The 20,724-nt window shown below is 40.6% G+C and overlaps 2 protein-coding genes across 5 annotated transcripts; both read left to right on the top strand.

Moving 5' to 3' along the window:
- Window positions 1-116: 116 nt before the first annotated feature.
- vps51 (VPS51 subunit of GARP complex) lies at window positions 117-6,563 on the top strand. The gene is made up of 11 exons (XM_071461191.1): window positions 117-557; window positions 1,159-1,288; window positions 1,374-1,520; window positions 1,617-1,836; window positions 2,331-3,246; window positions 3,504-3,719; window positions 3,853-3,936; window positions 4,059-4,193; window positions 4,312-4,433; window positions 5,361-5,448; window positions 5,528-6,563. Exons 1-11 carry the CDS (start codon window positions 366-368, stop codon window positions 5,786-5,788), a joined length of 2,511 nt encoding a protein of 836 aa, XP_071317292.1. The 5' UTR covers window positions 117-365; the 3' UTR covers window positions 5,789-6,563.
- Window positions 6,564-6,885: 322 nt separating this feature from the next.
- tm7sf2 (transmembrane 7 superfamily member 2) lies at window positions 6,886-16,311 on the top strand. Of its 4 annotated transcripts, none has more exons than XM_071461262.1 (11): window positions 6,886-6,971; window positions 7,987-8,069; window positions 8,907-9,103; window positions 9,714-9,768; window positions 10,555-10,749; window positions 11,442-11,545; window positions 13,293-13,412; window positions 13,540-13,708; window positions 13,803-13,883; window positions 14,089-14,211; window positions 15,547-16,311. In XM_071461262.1, exons 1-11 carry the CDS (start codon window positions 6,943-6,945, stop codon window positions 15,705-15,707), a joined length of 1,317 nt encoding a protein of 438 aa, XP_071317363.1. In that variant the 5' UTR covers window positions 6,886-6,942; the 3' UTR covers window positions 15,708-16,311. The 4 variants fall into 4 exon arrangements, with proteins under 4 accessions (XP_071317363.1, XP_071317366.1, XP_071317365.1 ...); XM_071461265.1 differs by having other exon boundaries at window positions 6,909-7,308; XM_071461264.1 differs by having other exon boundaries at window positions 6,944-7,070.
- Window positions 16,312-20,724: the final 4,413 nt, after the last annotated feature.

The raw sequence follows: 20,724 nt of genomic DNA, 5'->3' as shown, positions 1-20,724 counted from the left end.
TTCTATGACATGCGCAGTTGTGCACTTCCCGACCAGAACTACAACATTCCTTACGTTAGCGACAGGCGGTTCTCTTGACGGCACACACTCTTTGACGACGTGACACCGGATAGGCTACACACCCGGAAACGGTTACGTTTCCAAGACAGTTTTCTGTGTTTCAGCAGAAATATGACATTTTCTAGTTAATCTGAAAAACCTTATTAATATTGGCAGACAGCTAAGCTACACGGATATCAGTCACCTCTGAGCGAGAAGGTCCGTGTGCAGGAGCCGGTTGAGAGCTGTCTCCTGCCAGCTGGACGCCTGTCATCTTTGTTTATCGTCGTTTTACTTCTACGTTTCTCAGCTGGCCGGAGCTCGGTATGGATGGGGAGGCGGACGGCACGGTGGCGGTGTCGGAGGACGGTGGCCCCGACAGGAGGCGTAGAGTGCACGGGATGCTGAAGCTCTACTACGGGCTGAATGAGGAAGGAAAGGCCGGGGAGCAGCCGGAGTCCCTGGATCCCTGCGACATCAACGGGCCTCAATTTGACCCCGAGCTCTACCTCAACAAGGTGAGGGACGTCTGCTGTCATATCACCTGTGTACAGTGTCATATTACTCACTTAATAACCTCTGCACTGTGTGTTATTGTAGCAAGTACCAGTGTTACATGGAACTGCAAAGGTTACAACTCCATTAACATCTATACATGCTGTTAAATAAGAGACATTTGGATATAAATGAAGCCTTTCTGTTGCTGTGGCCATCACTAGGAAATAGTTATGATTTTTCAGTAAAAGGAAATCCTTCGATGTGCCACACACTATGGATATAGACAGACAGATATAGACAGTTGTGCTTCCAGAAGAAACACAAAACTAAGTAGGAAATACAACCTGTGCTTATTCGGCTGACTTTATATTTCAAGAGGTGACAGAGATTGAAGTGGGCAGGTACTCTGTTTTTGCAGGGTAATAGTGGTGGTTGAATGTACACACATTCCCTGACCGTGTATAATGATTTGACAGTGCTTTGGTTGAACCAGTCAATAGGAAATCTTCTTTATGCATAAAAAAACTATATGTTCATTAAAGTGTGTCATTTCATCCTGTGTTTTATTTCACATCGACTTTTCTCAAATGTGACTGGTGTTTGTCTTGTGCCCAAATGCAGCTTAGAAGAGAGTGCTCCCTTGCGGAGCTGATGGACCAGGAGACCTGCATGGTCAAGCAGATCCGCTCACTGGACAGTGACATGCAGACACTGGTGTATGAAAACTACAACAAGTTCATATCTGCTACAGGTGAGAGAACATCTCACTTACTCTTGAGATCTCAATTCTTGTTGAATTGTGCAAACCCTGAGTCACCCTTCTGTGTTTTTTCTAGACACCATAAGGAAGATGAAGAATGACTTCAAAAAGATGGAAGATGAAATGGACTGTCTGTCTGCTAACATGGCGGCAATCACAGAGTTCAGTGCTTCTATCAGTGGCACTCTTCAAGACCAGCACGCACAGATTACAAAACTGTCAGGTGAGACATAACCTGGACTTTCTTTAGTTGAGTCAAACCTGGTGGCGGTGGGGGCTTCATGATGGTTATTTTCACTTTTATTTTGTCTCACTGCAGGGGTTCACACACTTTTAAGGAAGCTGCAGTTTCTGTTTGAGCTGCCTGCCAGATTGAATAAGTGTCTGGAGCTGCAGGCCTATGCTCAGGCAGTCAGCTCCCACCGCCGTGCCCGCTGTGTGCTGCAGCAGTACAGCCACCTGCCCTCCTTCAAGGGAATTCAGGACGACTGTCACGCCATCATGGACAAGCTGGCACAGGAGCTGCGGCAGAAGTTCAGGTAGGAATTTCTGAATCTATATTCAAATTAGAGTTGCCACTGTGAGGGAACATGACACTAAAGAGTCATGTTTACAGCTGCAATGACAATTGTGCACACAGATAAATCCAAACCACAGAAATAAAGATTAAAGATTCCATATTTTACACTTTTACCTTGTTTTATTTGAAATTTTGATATCCATAAGAAGCCTCTCTTCTGATTGGCTGACTGTTTTCTAAGTGATCAAATAAAAATATAGCAGATTTCACATAAACACCAAATCTTGAAGAAACTAAATCTTGCAAGACTGGATGGTGGAGCCGGGTGGACTGGGCTTGGGGCATGGGTGACAGTGGTGCTTTGTGATATCACAAAGTTTCAGAAGTCCTGGCTGTTCGTTTTAAGGCACAGTTTCTGAATATGGGCACTTTCACAGTATTAAGCTTTATTTGTGTGTAATTTATATGTTTCTAGTGCATCAACTGTTTCTATCCGTTTTGTTGGGCTCACAGGGACGGTGGGTCAAGTGCCAAAGATTTATCAGAGTGTGTGGAGCTGCTGCTACAGTTGGATGAGCCAGCGGAGGAGCTCTGTGATAAATTCCTGAGCCATGCACAATCTCGACTTGACTCAGACCTCCAGGGCCTGGAAGCAGAGATAAGACCGTACCCTTCTGCCTCAGCTGTGAAAGATGCTTCTGCACGTGGGTCGTTGTTGACAGCAGGTGTTGGATCTCCGACTGATAGCTCCCCTAAAACGAGCACTCTACCTTCCCCCACCTCAAACACTGACATCCTGGAATTCATCGACCGTGGCTGCAACGAATTTGTCAGCAGCTTATGTCTAGTAATTACATCCTATCAAGAACTTTTTATCAATCACGCTCAGACAGGAGAGCTAGCGTCCAAAAATATCCCACAGATGGCAAATGGCAAGCTGCATGTCTTTGTGGATGACCTGGCAGCTCGGTATTTCTCCCTTGTTGAGCGGAGGATACAAGAGGAGAAAGGGGTTGGAGATAACTCCCTCTTGGTCCGCGCGCTCGACCGCTTCCACCGCAGACTTCAGGCTGTGGCCAAACTGCTGCCAGGCTCGGCTGTGCCAAACAAGGGCACTGAGATTGTGATTCGGGCGGCAACAGAGCGAGTCAAGCAGTACCTCTCTGCTCTGCAGAGTTTCTACATGGACAGTTTGACAGATGTGAGGCAGGCCCTGGCCACGCCTCGGCTCTCTGTGGCTGGTGCTTCGGTGGCTGGAGGCGGGGCTCTTCTAGGAGGGCCGGCCTCTGGTAGAGATGCTCCAACCAGCCTGCCAGAGCTGCTCTCCTCCCTGTCAGCCTCAATTCTCAATCAGATTAAGTCAGTGCTGGCATCAGTGCATCTCTTCACAGCTAAGGACATTACATTCTCCAACAAGCCGTACTTCAAGGTGAATTGTTTTTTTTTGTTAATTTTCCATTAAATGAACAGATTTTACTAAAATAAATCATTTTCTGCTCTACCCAATATGAGCTAAAACTCTAGTAGCTAAAAGCACAACTAAACACACAGGGATTGATAAAACAATGGGTTTTTTTACGGGAGTAAATAAATGGTTAATTTGTGACTTCCTGTGTAACTGTAACCTTCTGTTTTGTTTCTGCATAGTAACAGTGGCCATCCTCTCTGTCTGTTTTCTCCTCGCAGGGTGAATTCTGCAGTCAGGGAGTACGTGAGAGCCTGGTGGTGAGCTTTATAAAGTTTGTGTGCCAGTCTTCTCGCCAGTTCTGTGAGAGCGCGGGAGACAAAGGAGGTTCAACTCCTCCAGCCCTTCTGTTGCTGCTGTCTCGCCTCTGCTTGGACTACGAAACCTCTACCATCTCCTACATACTCACACTCACAGATGAACAGTTCCTTGTGCAGGTAAATGGATTGTCACCATATCAATGCAGAATATCATTTCTGAATGTATTTTCAAAAACTCAGCATAGTTCACTCTTAAAAGTGATTTCACTGCCCCCTAACTACAGCTATTCCTGTTTTTGTCCTCTCTCAGCACCACAGTCCTGTAACACCTGTCACAAGTTTATGTGCAGAGGCCAGGGAGGCCGCGCAGAAACTGCTGAACCATTATGTCAAGGTAGGTTTTCACCAGGAACCTTCACTGACTCATTTTTCTTACTGAGGCAAAACAGAAACATCGATACATGAGAATACTTCCAGTTCTCACAGATCAGTGTATTTTGTGGTTTGTTTTTGCAGGTTCAGGGCCTGATTATCTCCCAGATGCTAAGGAAGAGCGTCGAAACGCGAGACTGGGTCAACACCATTGAGCCACGAAATGTGCGAGCTGTGATGAAGAGAGTAGTAGAGGACACCACCTCGATTGATGTGCAGGTAAAACTTTTGTTAATCACCACATCATCAACCGCACCACGTCTTCCAGTCCAGTCACAATGCTCTCATCAGCATGTGTGAGCAGCCTGTCTGATGAACCTTGTGGGCTCCACCGTAGGTTGGACTTCTGTATGAAGAGGGTGTGAGGAAAGCGCACAGCAGCGACTCCAGCAAAAGGACTTTCTCTGTCTACAGCAGCTCCAGGCAGCAAGCGCGCTACGCTGCCAGCTACACTCCCAGGTAAATAAGCTGCGAACAGAGCAGTGAAGAGGGGAGACGGAGGAGAGTCCTCCAGCAGTTGTGGTTTTGTTTGTTTTTTTGACAATATATCAGACACTCTCAGGGACAGAAGGATGAAGTCGTGCATGTATTAATTTTTGTTGCTGGTGTGTGTTGCATGTGCATGTGGCTGACTCTGACTCCGTTTAGTGAGTTTCTCTGATGTGTGAGATGCATAACTTAAATGTAAGATATGTAAGTCTGAGGCACATCACTGCAGCTTTTCCTTAGATCTGAAACCAAGATCCTTCACTACCCTTTATGCTGTCATTGCAAAGATGAGTGATTTTCACTGCAAGAACATTAATCACTTAATCATAGTAGATACATATGTTGTTTTAAGTCCATAGTCTTTGATGTGTAAATGTCTGTTTTGTGGCTGAAACTACATTTTTTTTCTTTTTTTTTTGCATTTCATTATTGCAGACAGCCACTTCATACTGCAACGAAACAGTGTTCAGTGACAGCTGCATGTTTTCATTTACACTTTGCGATGCAACTGCAAATGTCTGCTTGAACAGTATCACAGATGAAATCATTATTGTGTGGCAACAGTTTTAATTACCATTCTTCAACATCCAAGATAATTAAACATTTTGCAGTGTAGTGCATGATGTAGAGATAATTATACTGACGTTTAAGATCTTCGTTTTGTCCCATTATTCAGTCTTTTTGAAAATGCCAGGATGAAGTAATGATAAATATTGACACATGAGTGGCTTGTTAAAATGTGGTGTGTGAAACAGACACATGCTACTAATCTGTATTACCTCCTTCGCTTTCATCGCAGGGGAGAAAATTGCTATTGAGATGTCTCTAATCATGAAAATAAGGTCATTGGTTTAATTGTTGATTTACTGGAGTGATTTGTCCTTCGTCTGCCTGCAGTGCTCCCATGGATACCAACCTACTGAGCAACATACACAAGCTGTTTTCTGAGAGGATAGACATCTTCAGCTCAGTGGAGTTCAACAAGGTGAGTGCAGATCCCTGTTCTTAATCTTAATGTAGTCTTCAGTGAGAAACATCTCTCACACGCCTTTCCGCTCCCCCAGGTCTCTGTGATGACGGGAATCATAAAAATCAGTTTAAAGACGTTCCTGGAGTGTGTCCGCCTGCGCACCTTCGGCCGCTACGGGCTGCAGCAGATCCAGGTGGACTGCCACTACCTGCAGATGTACCTGTGGCGCTTTGTCTCCGATGAGAACCTTGTACACTTCCTGCTGGATGAGATAGTGGGGAGCTCCGCCCACCGCTGCCTGGATCCTGCCCCGATGGAGCAGAGTGTGATCGAAGTCATCTGTGAACGAGGTTAAGGCTCAAAGTGCAGCATGGCCAGATAGTCCATGCTAAACACAGAATTACAATATACACTGGAATCGTACATCCACTTGAAACGCTCTTTCGGTTACACAATTACTGTTAATGCCAAATTTACTGATTAGAATCAGTTTACATGGTCTAAATTTTACTGTAAAGCTGCTGTTGTGCACTCATGCTCATTAACATTTGTTAAGAGCTCAATACTCCTGTCATAAGTCAGTTAAATCCCAGTTATTACAGTCCTCAATGACAAAAACAGTGAAACTGCATTAACAGTATATTCTCGTGTTTGAAGCACAAACTGACAGTGAATTTGGGGCAAATGTATATTTCATTCCACGCACTTGCCCTACTAAGAGCATAACAAGCCTCTAGTACTCTGGTTTAATATTCTAGTTATCATTTACCAATCATAAAATATGAGAGGAGAAACCCTTGTATCCTTGGTACAAGATAAACTTGTAAGGACATGTTCCCCTTGAAGGAAATGTGTTTAATGTGAATACAGAATCTGAATGATTAAAGAGAAAAGTTGTGTCTGGTGGAAATCTCATGTATTAATAAATTCTCTCAGGCATCTTTTGCTGAATCATTTGCAGTCTGAATGTCATCTGATTATGTCGTTCTTGTCTAACACTAAAGTAACTACAGCAGACTTGCACATCTCCTGCCTTCAGGCTGACTCGGTTTTCTGTGCATGTCTTACACAGTTTAACATGTTTAGAAATGGTTTAAATGTGTGTCCACAATAAAAGTGAATGAATGTGAGATTCAAAATGTGTGTTTCTTCCTTTACCAAACTAGAGGAGTCCCATAGTAAAAACACAGAGTATTGTAATTACACACATTTTTGCAGTTGCAGCCTCAGTGTTGACAGGTTTTAGTCTTTTATCTCCAACAATATAACAAGTTAATAACAATGTAATTCAGGTGTTTCACAACAACTGCAGCCGTTCTCCAGTGTAGCGTACAGTTGACTGTCGCCACCTGAGGAGCTGATGTGATTGGCTAGACCCTCTTCTCTCCACCCTCTTCTGATGACCGCCGAGGGATCTGATTGGCTGAGACACAACTTCGTGCGGAAAGACGTAGGTCGGGGGGCGTGTCTCTCTGCAGGCTGCTGGATGGATGCACAGGAGTTGCATTGATGTGTCTGCACCTCCCCGTCATACACCGGTAAGACACTACACCTGCAGCCTTTCACTCCTCACACACGCCGTGTTTCAGTGCGAAGCCTTTGTTTCTCCTGCGTTCAGATCATTTCAGCTTCAACAGGTAAAGGTGAACGCTTCATAACACAGGTGTCACCGCGCGGACACGGGAACTAACAACGACCTGAACTTTGTCTCGGTGAAACCATACAGACTGTGGGCGAAGCCACGACAGCAGGCGCAGAAATACAACACCACTGTACCAATGTAAATGATTTCACATAATGTGAAAAAAAAACATTTCTGTTTATTTATTTATGTGTGTTGTCGGATGATAGCTACATTAAGAGTTACCTTCACAGGTAAGCGGCATGTTAATGGAGCTGAATGAGTGAAGCTACTTTGAACTGTATATCTGTCTCACTGACCCAACCCAATCCAAAACTGTTTCATTCCCATTAGTTCAGTTTTAAAGATGCCAGTGAAGGAATTCATCACCTTTTATCTTTAATCATGCGTCATATATTTAGTACAGTATGTAAAATCAACATCACTACTAACTGTAGTTGTTCATAGTGGAGTGGTGTATAAAGTACATAGTAGCATAAATTGAAAACACTTCGGTAAAGTACACACACCTCAGGGTTGTACTTGACTGCAGAACTTGAATGTGCTTATTTACTTTGCACCACTACTTTTAACTGGATTCGTGTTCATTTGTAAGGAGACTTACACTGTGCTGAGGTCAGAGGTTACGCTGAAACCTTTTATGGCCTCTTTAAAGAGGAACACTGGGTGTTAATATGTAAGATTCAGAGGTTAATTGCAATAAGTTTTATTGCAGATTAATCTAAGGATTACTGTAATTGTCAGATAAGATTCATTCATTTTTTTAATAACTCAACATCATCAGAAGGGTGTGTTTCTTTGCTATTACTTGTGTCTTTTTACCAATTAGCATTGCAATCTATTTACTGGTGTTTATTTGTTCCTCAAATGTGTTTATTTTGACTGAACTGTATTTGCCTCTATATTTTCAGGAGACCAACAATGAAGCCACACAGTCAAGCAGCCAAACACAGATCTTCACAGGACACGGAGAGGGAGTTTGGAGGAACCCTGGGTGAGTCACAGCAGCGCATCTCACCTCAGTGCTTCCAATTTCATTTTATCTGAGATGTTTTGCCTTTACATTACCACAACCACCACGCTGCATACCATGTGTCACTTGTTCATACTTATATTTACAAATGGTGAGTGCAGAATTATTACAACCCTGCTTTTTTATACAAACTGCAGCGCAAGTGAAACATGTTCAAGAGTTTCATGTATTTGTTAGTGAGTAAAAGGTGATTTCAGGAAGAAAGGAAGATACATAGTAACATAAAAGATGGTGGTGTTAACACCCAGAAAGAACATTTATACCACTTTACTATTTGTGATTCAACGACACTGTTATGTAGTGTGTCATGTAATCACAGCCACCTGAGTCAGATTTGTCATTGCAGACATGAAATGAAATGAGCTTCTGTGTGTGTGTGTGTGTGTGTGATTTTACTGGCTGTGCTTCATTTCCTGCTGTGTTACTTGGATTAAGTATCACATCCAATTTCCTTTCCAGTTGTTTTTAAAGTAAAATCACGTTTAGCTTCGACAGATGAGATCTGACAACGCTGAACTGAACCAGGAGTTTTGTTGCACCCATACAGACAGTGAATCTAATTGTTTTTCTACTGCGTGGTTGTTTGAGATGCTTTAAATTACTCACAGTTAACATACATTTGTAATATTAATCAGATGCAACAGCCTCACTGGCCAGATGTGCTCCATTATTCAGTTTTCCATGTGATGCTGTTTCACTCATTTTTGTATCTTCAGTGTCTCTAGCTGCTGCTCGGCCGTGTCAGTCTGATCACACACCCAGTCTGTCGTCTCACTTGAATTTGTATTCGTGTCCAAGGTGCCGTATGCATTCCCATCTTTCTTCCGTTGACGGTGCTGTTCCTGATCTGCGTGAGTCGATCCCCTGAGGCCTCTGTTCTCCAGTGGCCCCCTTCCCTCCCCTCCACTGATCAGCTGTGGGACCCTCTGGCCCTGGTGCTTATTTTGGGATGGATCGGTCTGCATGCCCTCCTCTATTTGATGCCAGTAGGAAAGGTACTAACACGTTCATCAGTCTGGTTCAGGGTTAAACCTACATTAAAACTAGCTGTGATTTGATATGACCGGCCATGGAATCATCTGTTATGGGTTCAAGTAAACCCAAGTACTCTATAATCAATAATAAACATTGATTTTTGATGCTGTAGGATGATAATTATTACAGATGAATGAAATCATATTGTTGGTCAACTGTTATTGAAATTGTGATTAAATGATCATATTATTCCAAGCAAATTGTAATTAAAAACTAACAAAATTAGTGTGATCACAAGTTCAATTACAAGACAACATCATGTTCAATTTGCCTTCATTCTCTTCAGTCTGCTGCTTTTAATGCATCATCATGTTTGCTTTTGACATGCTCATATGTAATGTAATACACATGTCACAACATCCTAGCATGACGCCATGTAATATGCATATAAACACAAAGCTGTACATGTATTGCACAATTTTGATTTTTTTAACCTTTGACTCAAATATTAGATTAATATGCTTTGACTAACCTTATGACTCTTCCAGTTGTTAATATATATGCAGGGTATAATTAGTGTGTTCAGATTTAAAATATTTCCTAAAAACTTTTTTTTTAATTTTCCTGCAGGTGTCTGAAGGATTAGTCCTGAGGGATGGGACACGCCTCAAGTATCCCATAAATGGTATGGTTGGGTTTGGGGAGACAACAATAGACTTTAGTGGCATTGATCAGTAAAAACATATGTTACAATTAGAGCACAATTAATCGAAATATAATCAAAATTGCAATATGGCCAAGTACAATATCCAAATCGCAGGAGCTGCACATTTTTTTGATAAAGGCAAAATGTGTCACAACAGTGTTGTGCATTGTTAACACCGTAAGCATGGTGGTGCTACAGACATGCCCCGGCCTAGGAATCATATTCTCCAGATGCTTGTTTGGTACAGGCCCTAACAAAAATCAATTAAATTCTTTCAGTGAAAATGAAAAGCAAAAATGATTATTCCAACTGAAATCATGACTCATATCGCAATGAATAAGCAATATGATTTTTTGCATATCGTTCAGCCCCAGTTGCATCACTTTTTTTTAATATATAGTTTTTATTTTTGGATGTGTGGATATTATAATAGCTGTAGTATTTAACGGCTATGCTAGAGTGTTTCATACATTTTGATTGCAAATGATTTGTTCAAATTTTTAAAGCTTCACTATTGTAAAATTCACATTTTCATTACTACATTTAATTTTGAGGAACATTCAAAAGCATGTTTCTCTATGTATCCTTTCGTTTAACCTCTACACTCTCTGCCTGCTCTGACCTTGAGCTAAAGTTATTGAAGTAACACAATCTGAAGTCCCACTTTACAACTTTTACCAGTTTTTTTAATACCAGCCTCTGTCAGTCTGCTTATCTCTCTGCCCAAGGCTACAACATTTAGTTTTGTTTGTTGCTTTCTCTCAGGTTTTCATGGCCTGTGCATCAGCGGCGTGTTGCTGATGTTGTTGCTGGGGCTCGGGGCTCCTCTTGGGTATCTGTTTGAGCTGCTGTTGCCTCTGGCAGTGTGTGCAATAGCAGTGTCATTCCTGCTCTCCGTCTACCTCTACATCCGCTCCTTTTGGGCACCTTCCCATGCTCTCGCTTTGGGGGGCAACACAGGTGAGAGCTGAGCTTCATCATTAAAGGAAGAATCCACCCTAAAATACTGGTTTAAAAAAGCTACTGGTCATGTACTGTGCATCTGTAAGCTTGTTTTATTGTTTGTGGAGGATTTTAGTATTCCTATGGGTGGCTATCTAACAGCCAAGCTCTACAGGAGCCTCTGGGCATCAGGCATAAAGTGAACACGCTCTTTCAAGTAAGCTGAGCCCTTTGTTTGTAGGGCTGTGCTGTCAAACTTAAAAAAATGAAAAGCAGGAAAAATTAAATAATAAAATACAATAAAATAAAACAATTTAAAAAACTTTCTTTGTTTTGTGACTAGATTCCTTCAAAACTAATGACAGTCTCATCTGCTTCCTGTGTACTGTTTAGCACTAATAACCAAATGCTGGCATGAAATCCTCAGGAAGTGATGTCGCTAGACAAATGATGATAAACATGGTGATTGTCATTAGGTGCGTTTCCATTAACCTGCCTAATGCACAGTTTGAATTTACAAACTTAAAAGCATGTAATGGAAACACATGAATTTCGAAAAACAACTCATAAATGTCGCAAAAATGTATACGCTCACATTAGGTGATATATAAGAACAATATAAGAATAATATAACAACAGAATTCTACTGTAATTCTGATCCTCCTGTGTATTTTTTTTGTAAAAAACATTAATCACTCTGTTTTGTTTAGGAAATCCCCTCTATGACTTTTTCATTGGACGGGAGTTAAATCCTCGGATCGGAGACTTTGACCTGAAATATTTCTGCGAGCTCAGACCAGGTCTGATTGGCTGGGTGAGTTGACCTGCTGGAGTGAACTGATCATTTGAAAATCCAGACACTGATAAATGCTTCAGGTAAAAGGAACAAATGTACTGTATCATATCCTGAAGCCAAAAATTGGAAAACTGTCATTGTCCAAATGCCAAGAGCAGTTTCATTGAATTTCCTTTAATAGTTTACACAGAAATGTATTGAGTCCTCGCTGTGCACAGTGCAGTAAAACAGCAGAAAGAAAACAATGTGACATGGTTAAATCAAGAGACTGTAATTTCCTTTTTAAAGCACTAAGCTGATGTGCATATAAATATGTTGCAACATTTGGGGTAAACTGCTTAAAATAGAATATTTTTGAAATATTTCGCTTTATATGTAAGTGTAAATAATAAGATACATCCTTGTATACATTAGTTAACATTGATATGAACCCAGCAGGACCAACAGGGGGCGATGTTGCTCTCCTCCGATCGTCCACTATAATGTGACACAGTCAGAATCAGAAACTTTTCTCCCTGATGACCTGACACAGTGAGAGATTTGTTGGAGGACAGGGGTGCACACCAGCATCTGAGTCTGAGTCATCACACCAAATAAGACAGAAAATAGATTTTGCGGTGAGAGGTACATGTAAGAATTAAAACAAGAATTACAACAAGGCTCCCTTTATCTTCACTCGTCACAAAAAACAGTATGGACAGTAGAAGGATTGAGTCATGCTGGGAAATATAATGGGTCCTTTATTGCAAGTATTTTTTTTTTTGTTTGTTTTTTTGTATTTACAGTGTAAACAGTAAAACCTTTGCACATCTGAATGCTTTAAAGCCATGAGCGTAGGAGAGGACAGAAAAAGCTTCCACCAACTGGCTACAGACAGTGTGTGGGAGATTTTCATTTCCTGTAGCATGTTAAAACTATTTACTTTCAATATTCAGAGTCTTACAATTGCTGCTAATCTTCTAAATAAATAATGAATATTTTAAGGGTGTTTAAGAGCCCCAAATTTAATTTAATGGATTGCATGAAAATTATGAGATATTATTTAGATATAAATCAGCATCATGTAGAAGAGCAGTTTGAAGTAAAGACCTGTTGTTGAAAGTCCTGGAAATATTTATAATCTGGTGCGTTTATATCTATGATCGACTCAGATGTTAATGAATGTGTGATGTGACTTTTCCAGGAGCACAACTACTTGTCTTTATTCAAACATAATGGAAACAGTACTTCCCTGTCCAGTGACGTAAACATGATTCTTCATCTATTTACACAACGACCAATCCTGCTGGTATTATGCAGTAAGGTCAGAGTTTTCATGATCCCAACATATGGACTTCTAAATCAGCATTGTGTTCTCATGTCATGGAGGCATTACTTGACTTTTTCCTTGAATAGAAAAACTTTTTTGTAGAAAATGTTTTATTTAATAGCAGCTCTGTGTGGAATCAGTTCAGGCACTGAGGGTCCAGGTCTAAAGAAAATACTGCGGCTTCAGCAGTTGGGTTTCGATCATGTGTCACTTTGCAGGAAAAAAACATGGGTGACCACTGAAGCTGCAACAATTAGTCAATAAATCGATTAGTCGATTGACAGAAATTTGATTGGGCCCTGTCTGAAATGTTCACTGGAGACTGCAGCACATCACCTGCGATCATTTATATAAACCTCTGGGTTATGGGCTGTTGCTTTGACAAGACTTGGGAAGTTCAGGTAAAACACACAAGCCATACCAGTGATGATCAGTATTCACTTCCTCCTTCCTCAGGTGGTCATAAACTTGGGCATGCTGATGAAAGAAGTTGAGCTTCGAGGATCCCCCTCCCTCGCCATGATACTGGTCAACAGTTTCCAGCTGCTGTATGTGGGAGACGCTCTGTGGAACGAGGTGAGGGGTCAACAGTGTCACACCTCGATTCTCATTTCAAAACAGAGATTTTAACCTTCTGTCTTTGTACTTTTAACTATAATCATTTGAATTTGGCTTAATCTCATGCTTCATTGTGTTTTAACAGGAGGCTGTTCTTACAACCATGGACATTGTGCACGATGGTTTCGGCTTCATGCTGGTCTTTGGAGACCTGGCCTGGGTCCCCTTCACATACGGCCTGCAGGCAGCCTTCCTGGTCGTGCACCCGCAGGCCCTAAGTTCACTCGGAGCTGCAGCTATTATAGCACTGAATGGTAACCGTGTGTTAGTTCTTCTTCATGAGGCTGTAAAATGCTGTGTTTCATGGTTAACTATGGTGATGTTAACACTTTTTCTCTTTGCCATCAGGTTTTGGATATTACATTTTCAGAAAATCCAACTCACAGAAAAACCAGTTCAGGCGAGACCCTTCACATCCAAGTGTTGCAGGTCAGTTTATATTTCAGATTTTCTCAAATATCATCACAAATACACTCCTCTTATTTCTAATAATGCCTCTCAACCCATGCTGTATGTACGAAGGACAGATTAAATACATTTCCTCTCTGTATCAGAATGGAGAAGGAGTTGATCTCTGAGTTGACTTGCACATGTTGCTCAGAAATATCCTCCTTCTCTACAACTTAACTTGCAGGGCTGGAGACTATCGCCACAGCAACAGGGAAGCGGTTGCTGGTGTCCGGTTGGTGGGGTCTCGTTCGTCATCCCAATTACCTCGGTGACCTCCTCATGGCCCTGGCGTGGTCCCTGCCATGTGGTAAGACAGCTAAAAGCTACAGGCTCGTTTGTGGATGAAGTGATAGATAAGATCGATGTCAGGCTGAGTATTAATCATTTCCAACCATATTTATCATTAGAATAGACAGATTTGTTAGTGACATGATCTGAACACATTTCAAGCAGTGGAGCAGATTTTTATCTGAAACATATATCACTTCATTCTGACCCGTGCGTGCCATTCAAGTGGATGACAACACATTTTAAGAAATGAACATGCACCTCTCTGCGGATCCTTCGGTCACTACTCTCCATCTGCACAGTGGGTGGACAAAATAACAGAAATAACGTACAGTAAGATACCGCAGCCCTGCAGCAAACACTAGGAGAGCTTAGGGAAGCTCTTAATGTTCAGTTTTTGTTGAGACTGTCAGATGTGTTGATTCATCTAAACAGTCAGTTTAAAGGCTTTAGGTTTGCAATATTAAGTGTCTTTTAGTTAAAGTGCTTTTCAGCACTAGTGCCTACACCATGACTGTTTTACTATACAGGTTCTAACAGTTGTAGCCATAGTGGTTGTAGCGAAAAAGTGTTTGAAAGCCAGCCCCAGCCATTGTGAATTTTCCAGATTTCCTTCCTGTCCTCATAACGTAATTATACTGTGTTTAATACTGATGCAGAATAAATGAAGGCCGCAACAATCTGTCTTTGTTCTGCTGTAAACTGCCTCATGTTCCCATGAATCCCTCCTAAAAATGGTGACTGTCAGACTTTTGTTACAGCTGACACATAGAGCTCATTGGTATTCAACTTTACGTGACTCACTTGTGTAGCTGCCTTTGTAATTGAGATGTACAGCTGTTTCTGCTTTAATTGCTGCAGCAAAAGTCATCAACTGCTAAATTATGCACTCAAAGGAAAAAAAAAAAAAACCATGACGGCACATTCCAGACAGATGAAAGCTGCACTGGCAGAGAGCAACAGTGTTCGCACAGCGGTCTGCAGAAACACTGACTGAAAGACGAGAGGATATTTGCTCAAAATCACTTTAAAGTGTGGCCTCAAAAAATGACCACTGAGATGAATCAACATTATGAGCTTAATCAAACTGGTATTCAGTGGTGCTTTTGTATGATACAGACTGAAATTTTAAAAAGTGCAGAGGAGGATGTATGCTTGATGTTATTCACATCATTAACACTGATGTCAATAGAAAAAGAAGGTGTTAGCTTCTCTCTGTTTTGATGCTCATTTGAAATTCATAATTTCATCAGTGAATCATAAATATATTTCTTTGATATGTTGTTTTCCTGTTTCCTATTTTCCAGCCTTGTCCTCCCTCTTACAAGTCAATGTATGCCTCTCTTTTCTGTAGGATTCTCACATCTGCTGCCTTACTTCTATGTCATATATTTCACCGTGTTGCTGATTCACCGAGAGGCTCGTGACGAGAGACAGTGCAGGGCCAAATACGGACTAGCATGGGACACCTACTGTCGACGCGTCCCCTACAGGATCTTCCCTTATATATACTGAAAAAGAAAGCAGATGGGTTGAACAGGACCAAAACTGTCACACAGTATCCTTGTGACTCTGCAAATCCACACAAACCCAGCAATAACTTCAGATGTGAAACCGTTTTCGTTTACATGGACCACGAGTGATAACCAGTGCGGCTACTGAGAATCTGCAAGGAGCTCGCAGTTTTAACCAGCCTGCATAAGTGAGGCTACAGTCCAGTTACAGGATGATGGATCACTACTTCTAGTTCCTTGCATTTTGACTTTGACACCTCACAGCGATCCAATATGCTCTAGATAAAGTCAGTCTGCAGTACACATCTCATCTTTTGTTCTGTGCACAAACATCCCATCAGATAAGGCTAAAGCTGCCAGCCTTTCCTCATGAAAATGAAATGAGTGGAAAAAACATAATTGAAAACAATATTAATTTGCTCTTTCTACTTTAAGTGAGAAAACATTAAGAGGGAAACTGAACCAAAATACTAAACAAATGTGCCTTTTTTAATCCCAAAAGACGGGGTCACATCATTTTAACATGTTTTTTACAGTGACTTTGTTTTTGTGAAGTGTATTGTTACCTGTGAAATACATTTGAAATAAACAGATACGAAACAGCACTTTATCGTGCATCTTCATTGCTCTTATTGGAGTCATCTGAACCTGTGGGAAAGATTGATTAATATGGTCTGAATATGGGGGAGCTCTAATGTCATTACTTTACATTATGTATGTAGAAAACTTTTTCCATTATGTGATGATTTGAATCTGCACTTTTTCCAAGTGTGACAGACAGTTGAAAGCCCAGAACAGCTATTAGCCTGTAAAGATATAAGCTAATAGCTGGGTTACTTTTTAATAACCTTATCCAACCTGTTATCATCATCCCGTTTAAATGGATCCTCTTTCCAGCATACAGGCCTTAATAGCAGATGTTCACCAAGCTGCTGGGCTTTTTTAACATCTGTCAGACTTCGGCTTTGAACATGTTCTGCTCCAAATTGCTCTGAAGAAACAAAAAGTACATCAGGTGTATAAGCACAATGAAATGATAAATGGCCTCCATCGTCCTTTTTTTAAAAGTTGTGCTTCTGAGCGGGTTGAGTCACTGTGGAGGTGACGTGACGTGGTTTTATTGTTAATGGACTGGTACATCATCTTGAGGACAATTTTAGGTGCCTACTAAGAAGTAACTGTTCCTTTAATGGGCTGTTATTACATCCAGCAACCCTGGTTCATATGCCATTTTAATGCTGGAGTATGTTTGTTCGATTACCAGGTAGTGCAGCTCTGTCTAAAACTAATGTACATCATATTTGCCCTTTTCAATTATGAATCACCCTGCATTTACAGTGTAAATAATATTCCTCTCACATGCGGTGAAGCGTGTGCATACTGAGGACTGATGCACACCTTCATTTCTCACCTTTTAAGCCCATTTACAGTACTGTTGGCCTCTGGCCTCGCCCACACAGCGCTCAAGCTATTTTGTGTTGTTTTTCATATGCTAAGAGGTAATTAGGAATGTGCTTTTTATAATGCCATGGCTGGGCGCTGGATGCTGAATGAATACATAAGCTTCTTTTTTATGGCTGTATATGTCGCCATGTTTTATTTTTTCCCTGTGGATTTTGTGGCTCTTGTATCACTTTATACTTCTGTCAAGAAAAGGTAAAATGTTAAAATGTAATGTCCTTTTTAATAGTCAGTTAATAAAGACAAATCACCCTTAACATCTCATTTATATAGTCCCATCCAAACCATTGGTGGAAAATAATGCAGTACATTTAGTCAAGGATTGTATTCATGTATAGCTTTGAGGTATTTGTACTTGACTTGAGTATTTCCATTTCATGCTACTTTATACTTCTTCTTCACTATGTAACCTGACCAGCTACTTTACAAAATAAGATTAAGAGTTTGTAATATTTTAGATTATAAAAAGTTTAGACAAATTTTCCAAACTTTCATTTAAATACGTCTTTGAATTATTCAATATTTCACAACAAAATCAAAGAAGGAATTCCAAGACAAACTAATATAAATTCATGCAGCGGAATGAACACAAAATACATAAACAAAGAAAATTAACACTATAAAGACCCATATACATAAACAGTGGGAGCCTAAGGAATGAACTGGAATCTTTCTGATTCACATTTACGCAAAATCTGGTCTGAAAATTGTCGTCTACTTTGTCCAGTTCTACACAGATAAGCTGTCTCTCACTGGGTTTCTGAAGTTAAAAATAACTCTCTCCATTACATTAATGTTTTGGTCCATCCATGCATCAAAGTATTTTTAAGCCATTTCTTAATCAGGGATTTCTTTCAAGCCACCAACAATATTCACAACAAATATTTCGGCTTCTTCCTCCATTCACATGTCTCTGGTTGAATCAAATGCATCAGCTCAAAACTCAAACAGTTTTGTTTAGACAGAATTAATGAATTTTAGTCCACAATGGATCCACAGAGGAACAACTTCAAAACCTGTGAGAGGGATTTGCATCCCTGTTCCCACAAGCTCTCCATCAGTCGGTCTGATTTGAATAAGACATCTTTTGGGGAGGGGTACAAAAAAACAAAACAAATAACATTCATCCAGTTAAAGTCTCATCAATATTGAAAGATTGTTTTCCACTGTTTGAATATCTCCCATTTCTCCATGTGTGATTATTAAATTACCCTCTGGTTCCCATTTAGTTTGAGTATGTTTTTTATTAAGCTGCTAAAGGCTCCAGGAATGTTTAGAAATGTCCTTTTTATAATCTTCATATGCTCTCATATGATCAGTAATAGTGTAATAATGTCATATAGAATAATGCATCAGTCATGAGGGGTGACACACAGTGATGAAATGCTGCTCCTCATTTGTTCTCAGTAAAAATGAGAAAACAAAAGTTTCATTTTCTGACAATGCAGCAGACTCCACTTGTTAATTAGGCCACTGTCTAAACCACTTAAATATTCTTGAAATCAGCTGAATGTCTTTTTTTTAACAGCAGACACTGTCATGATCATTACTGAGAACAAAAGGGGGACGGCAGACACCTCAGATATAAAAGCCTCAGGGCCTCATTCATAAAAAATATACTGTGATTTGATCTTAAAATTTAATCTAAAATTAGTTGTGAGCAGATCTGTCTGATTAAAAAGACAATTACAACTGAATAATGCTCCTAGTGTAAAATAGCCTCAAAACTGCCCCAGGAATTTGACCATCACCAACCTTCATCTCCCCTGTTATACCCATCTCATATAGACGTCTCATAATTAATGAATAACAGCACTGATTTGTATTTCATTCAGGCAAAAAGACATTTCAAAAGTCAAATTTCCAAATTTGTTGTGTAGAATAATTTGCACATAATTGATGAATATAACTGATATCCTGATGTTTTATAAACTAGGCCACGAATTGAAACTGAACTTTACATTCAGTTACAATTGAAGGCGATGGATATTTTTATAGACGAGACAGCAGCTGACAGTCAGAATGAGTCACACTCGACTCTCTGTCTGGACCGACGAGCCACAGTCCAAATAGAAACTCAAGTGTGAACAGGTTTGACACCTTCTTGGACACAATCAGCTACTGTTGAGAAAGCACATCTGCTCCTCTTTCATTTGTAGGATGAAGAAAATCAAACACAGTGTCTTCATTTTGTAATGACAAAAAGATCAAACAAAATTAATTAAAGGACTCAAGGTAATTTGTGAATAAGGTGGTGGTTTTCAGGGGAAAAAGAGAGTATGTGTATAAAACGATAATACACATTTCATTCAGTGTTTAGCAGAAATGTGAGTGTGCAAACTAAACAAGCCAAAAAGGAATTATTTGTTTTATCCTTTTCACTTTTCAATTAAATCTTTTTAAAATAAAATTGTTTATTTTTATTTATTGTGTTATCATGTCTCAGTATCAGCCAACAAAACTTAACATGAAACTTGGATTATGTGTTTACTTATCAGGTGCAGGGCCTTAATATTTGTCCTTATGGTTTTCCTATATACTGTATGTATGTCTGCTGTTGCAACTCAGAGTGTCTTGCATAATAATGAATGAGCAAAATGTGTGTCCCTCTGTATGTGTGTGTGTGTGTGTGTGTGTGCGTCTGTGTGTGTGCACCTCTGCATGTGCGTGCATTTGCCAATTGCGTATGCCAATCGTGACGTTTCAGTCCCATCAGTTGTAGCCAGTTTCCATGGCAACATCTCTCTAGGAGCACAGACGTAGGAGAGAGGGGAAAGGAGTTGAGACAATTATCGTGGTGGAGGGTGCTGAAAAAGGAAGAGCCCGGGATGATGAGTGTGAAACAGTGTGAACCGTGGGATGAGACAGAACGAGAAACAGATGCATGTGTTGTGAGTGAGCTAGCAATTTGCGTGTGTGTGTGTCTGTATCCTGGCATAAGGGGGTGTCATGTATAGAAGTATCAGAGTTGTGGTTGTCATGACTACGTCCATGAAACTGGATGTGATGTAAATGTATTGTTCAGACGAGCGGTGCTGCCAGGCATGTACACCAATTTGAACTGGATTTTTCTGTTTTGAGTGAGAGCCTCAGAGTGAGTCAACAGGAATTTCTAATACAATTTAGTTTCCATGGTGACAGCGGGGAATGATATGTCCTTTTCAAACAGAGGGAAAACGCCAGCTTGAAGCCTTGTCGTTGCTCTGTTTTCTGTCTGAATCATTGTTTAGACAACTGATAACCTAGCAAACCTCACACACCCTGCAAATCAGTCCCTGAGACGAACTCAGCATTTTCTGCTCTGCTTTTGTTGCTGGGCATGACACTGTCAATTTTTTTTTTTAATGTATTAGTACAGTCACATTTTCATCAGTGGTTTCTTGCAGTGGCGGTGAACTCTGTCTCCTAAGTTGTGTCAGTCTAACAGACATCCAGTCCCCTGTAATTTAAAGTGTCAGTATTCTGGACGCACAGACGTTAATGAAAGGCTATCATCCCCTCATTGCTGCCTCTCCTGTCGACCTCTTCTCACATCAGTGGGGCATTTTCATAGAATT

This window comes from Trachinotus anak, unplaced genomic scaffold (genome assembly GCF_046630095.1).
Source record: "Trachinotus anak isolate AG129_WGS33_773 ecotype Australia unplaced genomic scaffold, CSIRO_AGI_Tana_v1 ptg000024l, whole genome shotgun sequence".
Lineage (NCBI taxonomy): Eukaryota > Metazoa > Chordata > Actinopteri > Carangiformes > Carangidae > Trachinotus > Trachinotus anak.
The sequence above is the reverse complement of the archived record's forward strand: the minus strand, read 5'-3'. Positions and strand labels throughout refer to the sequence as shown.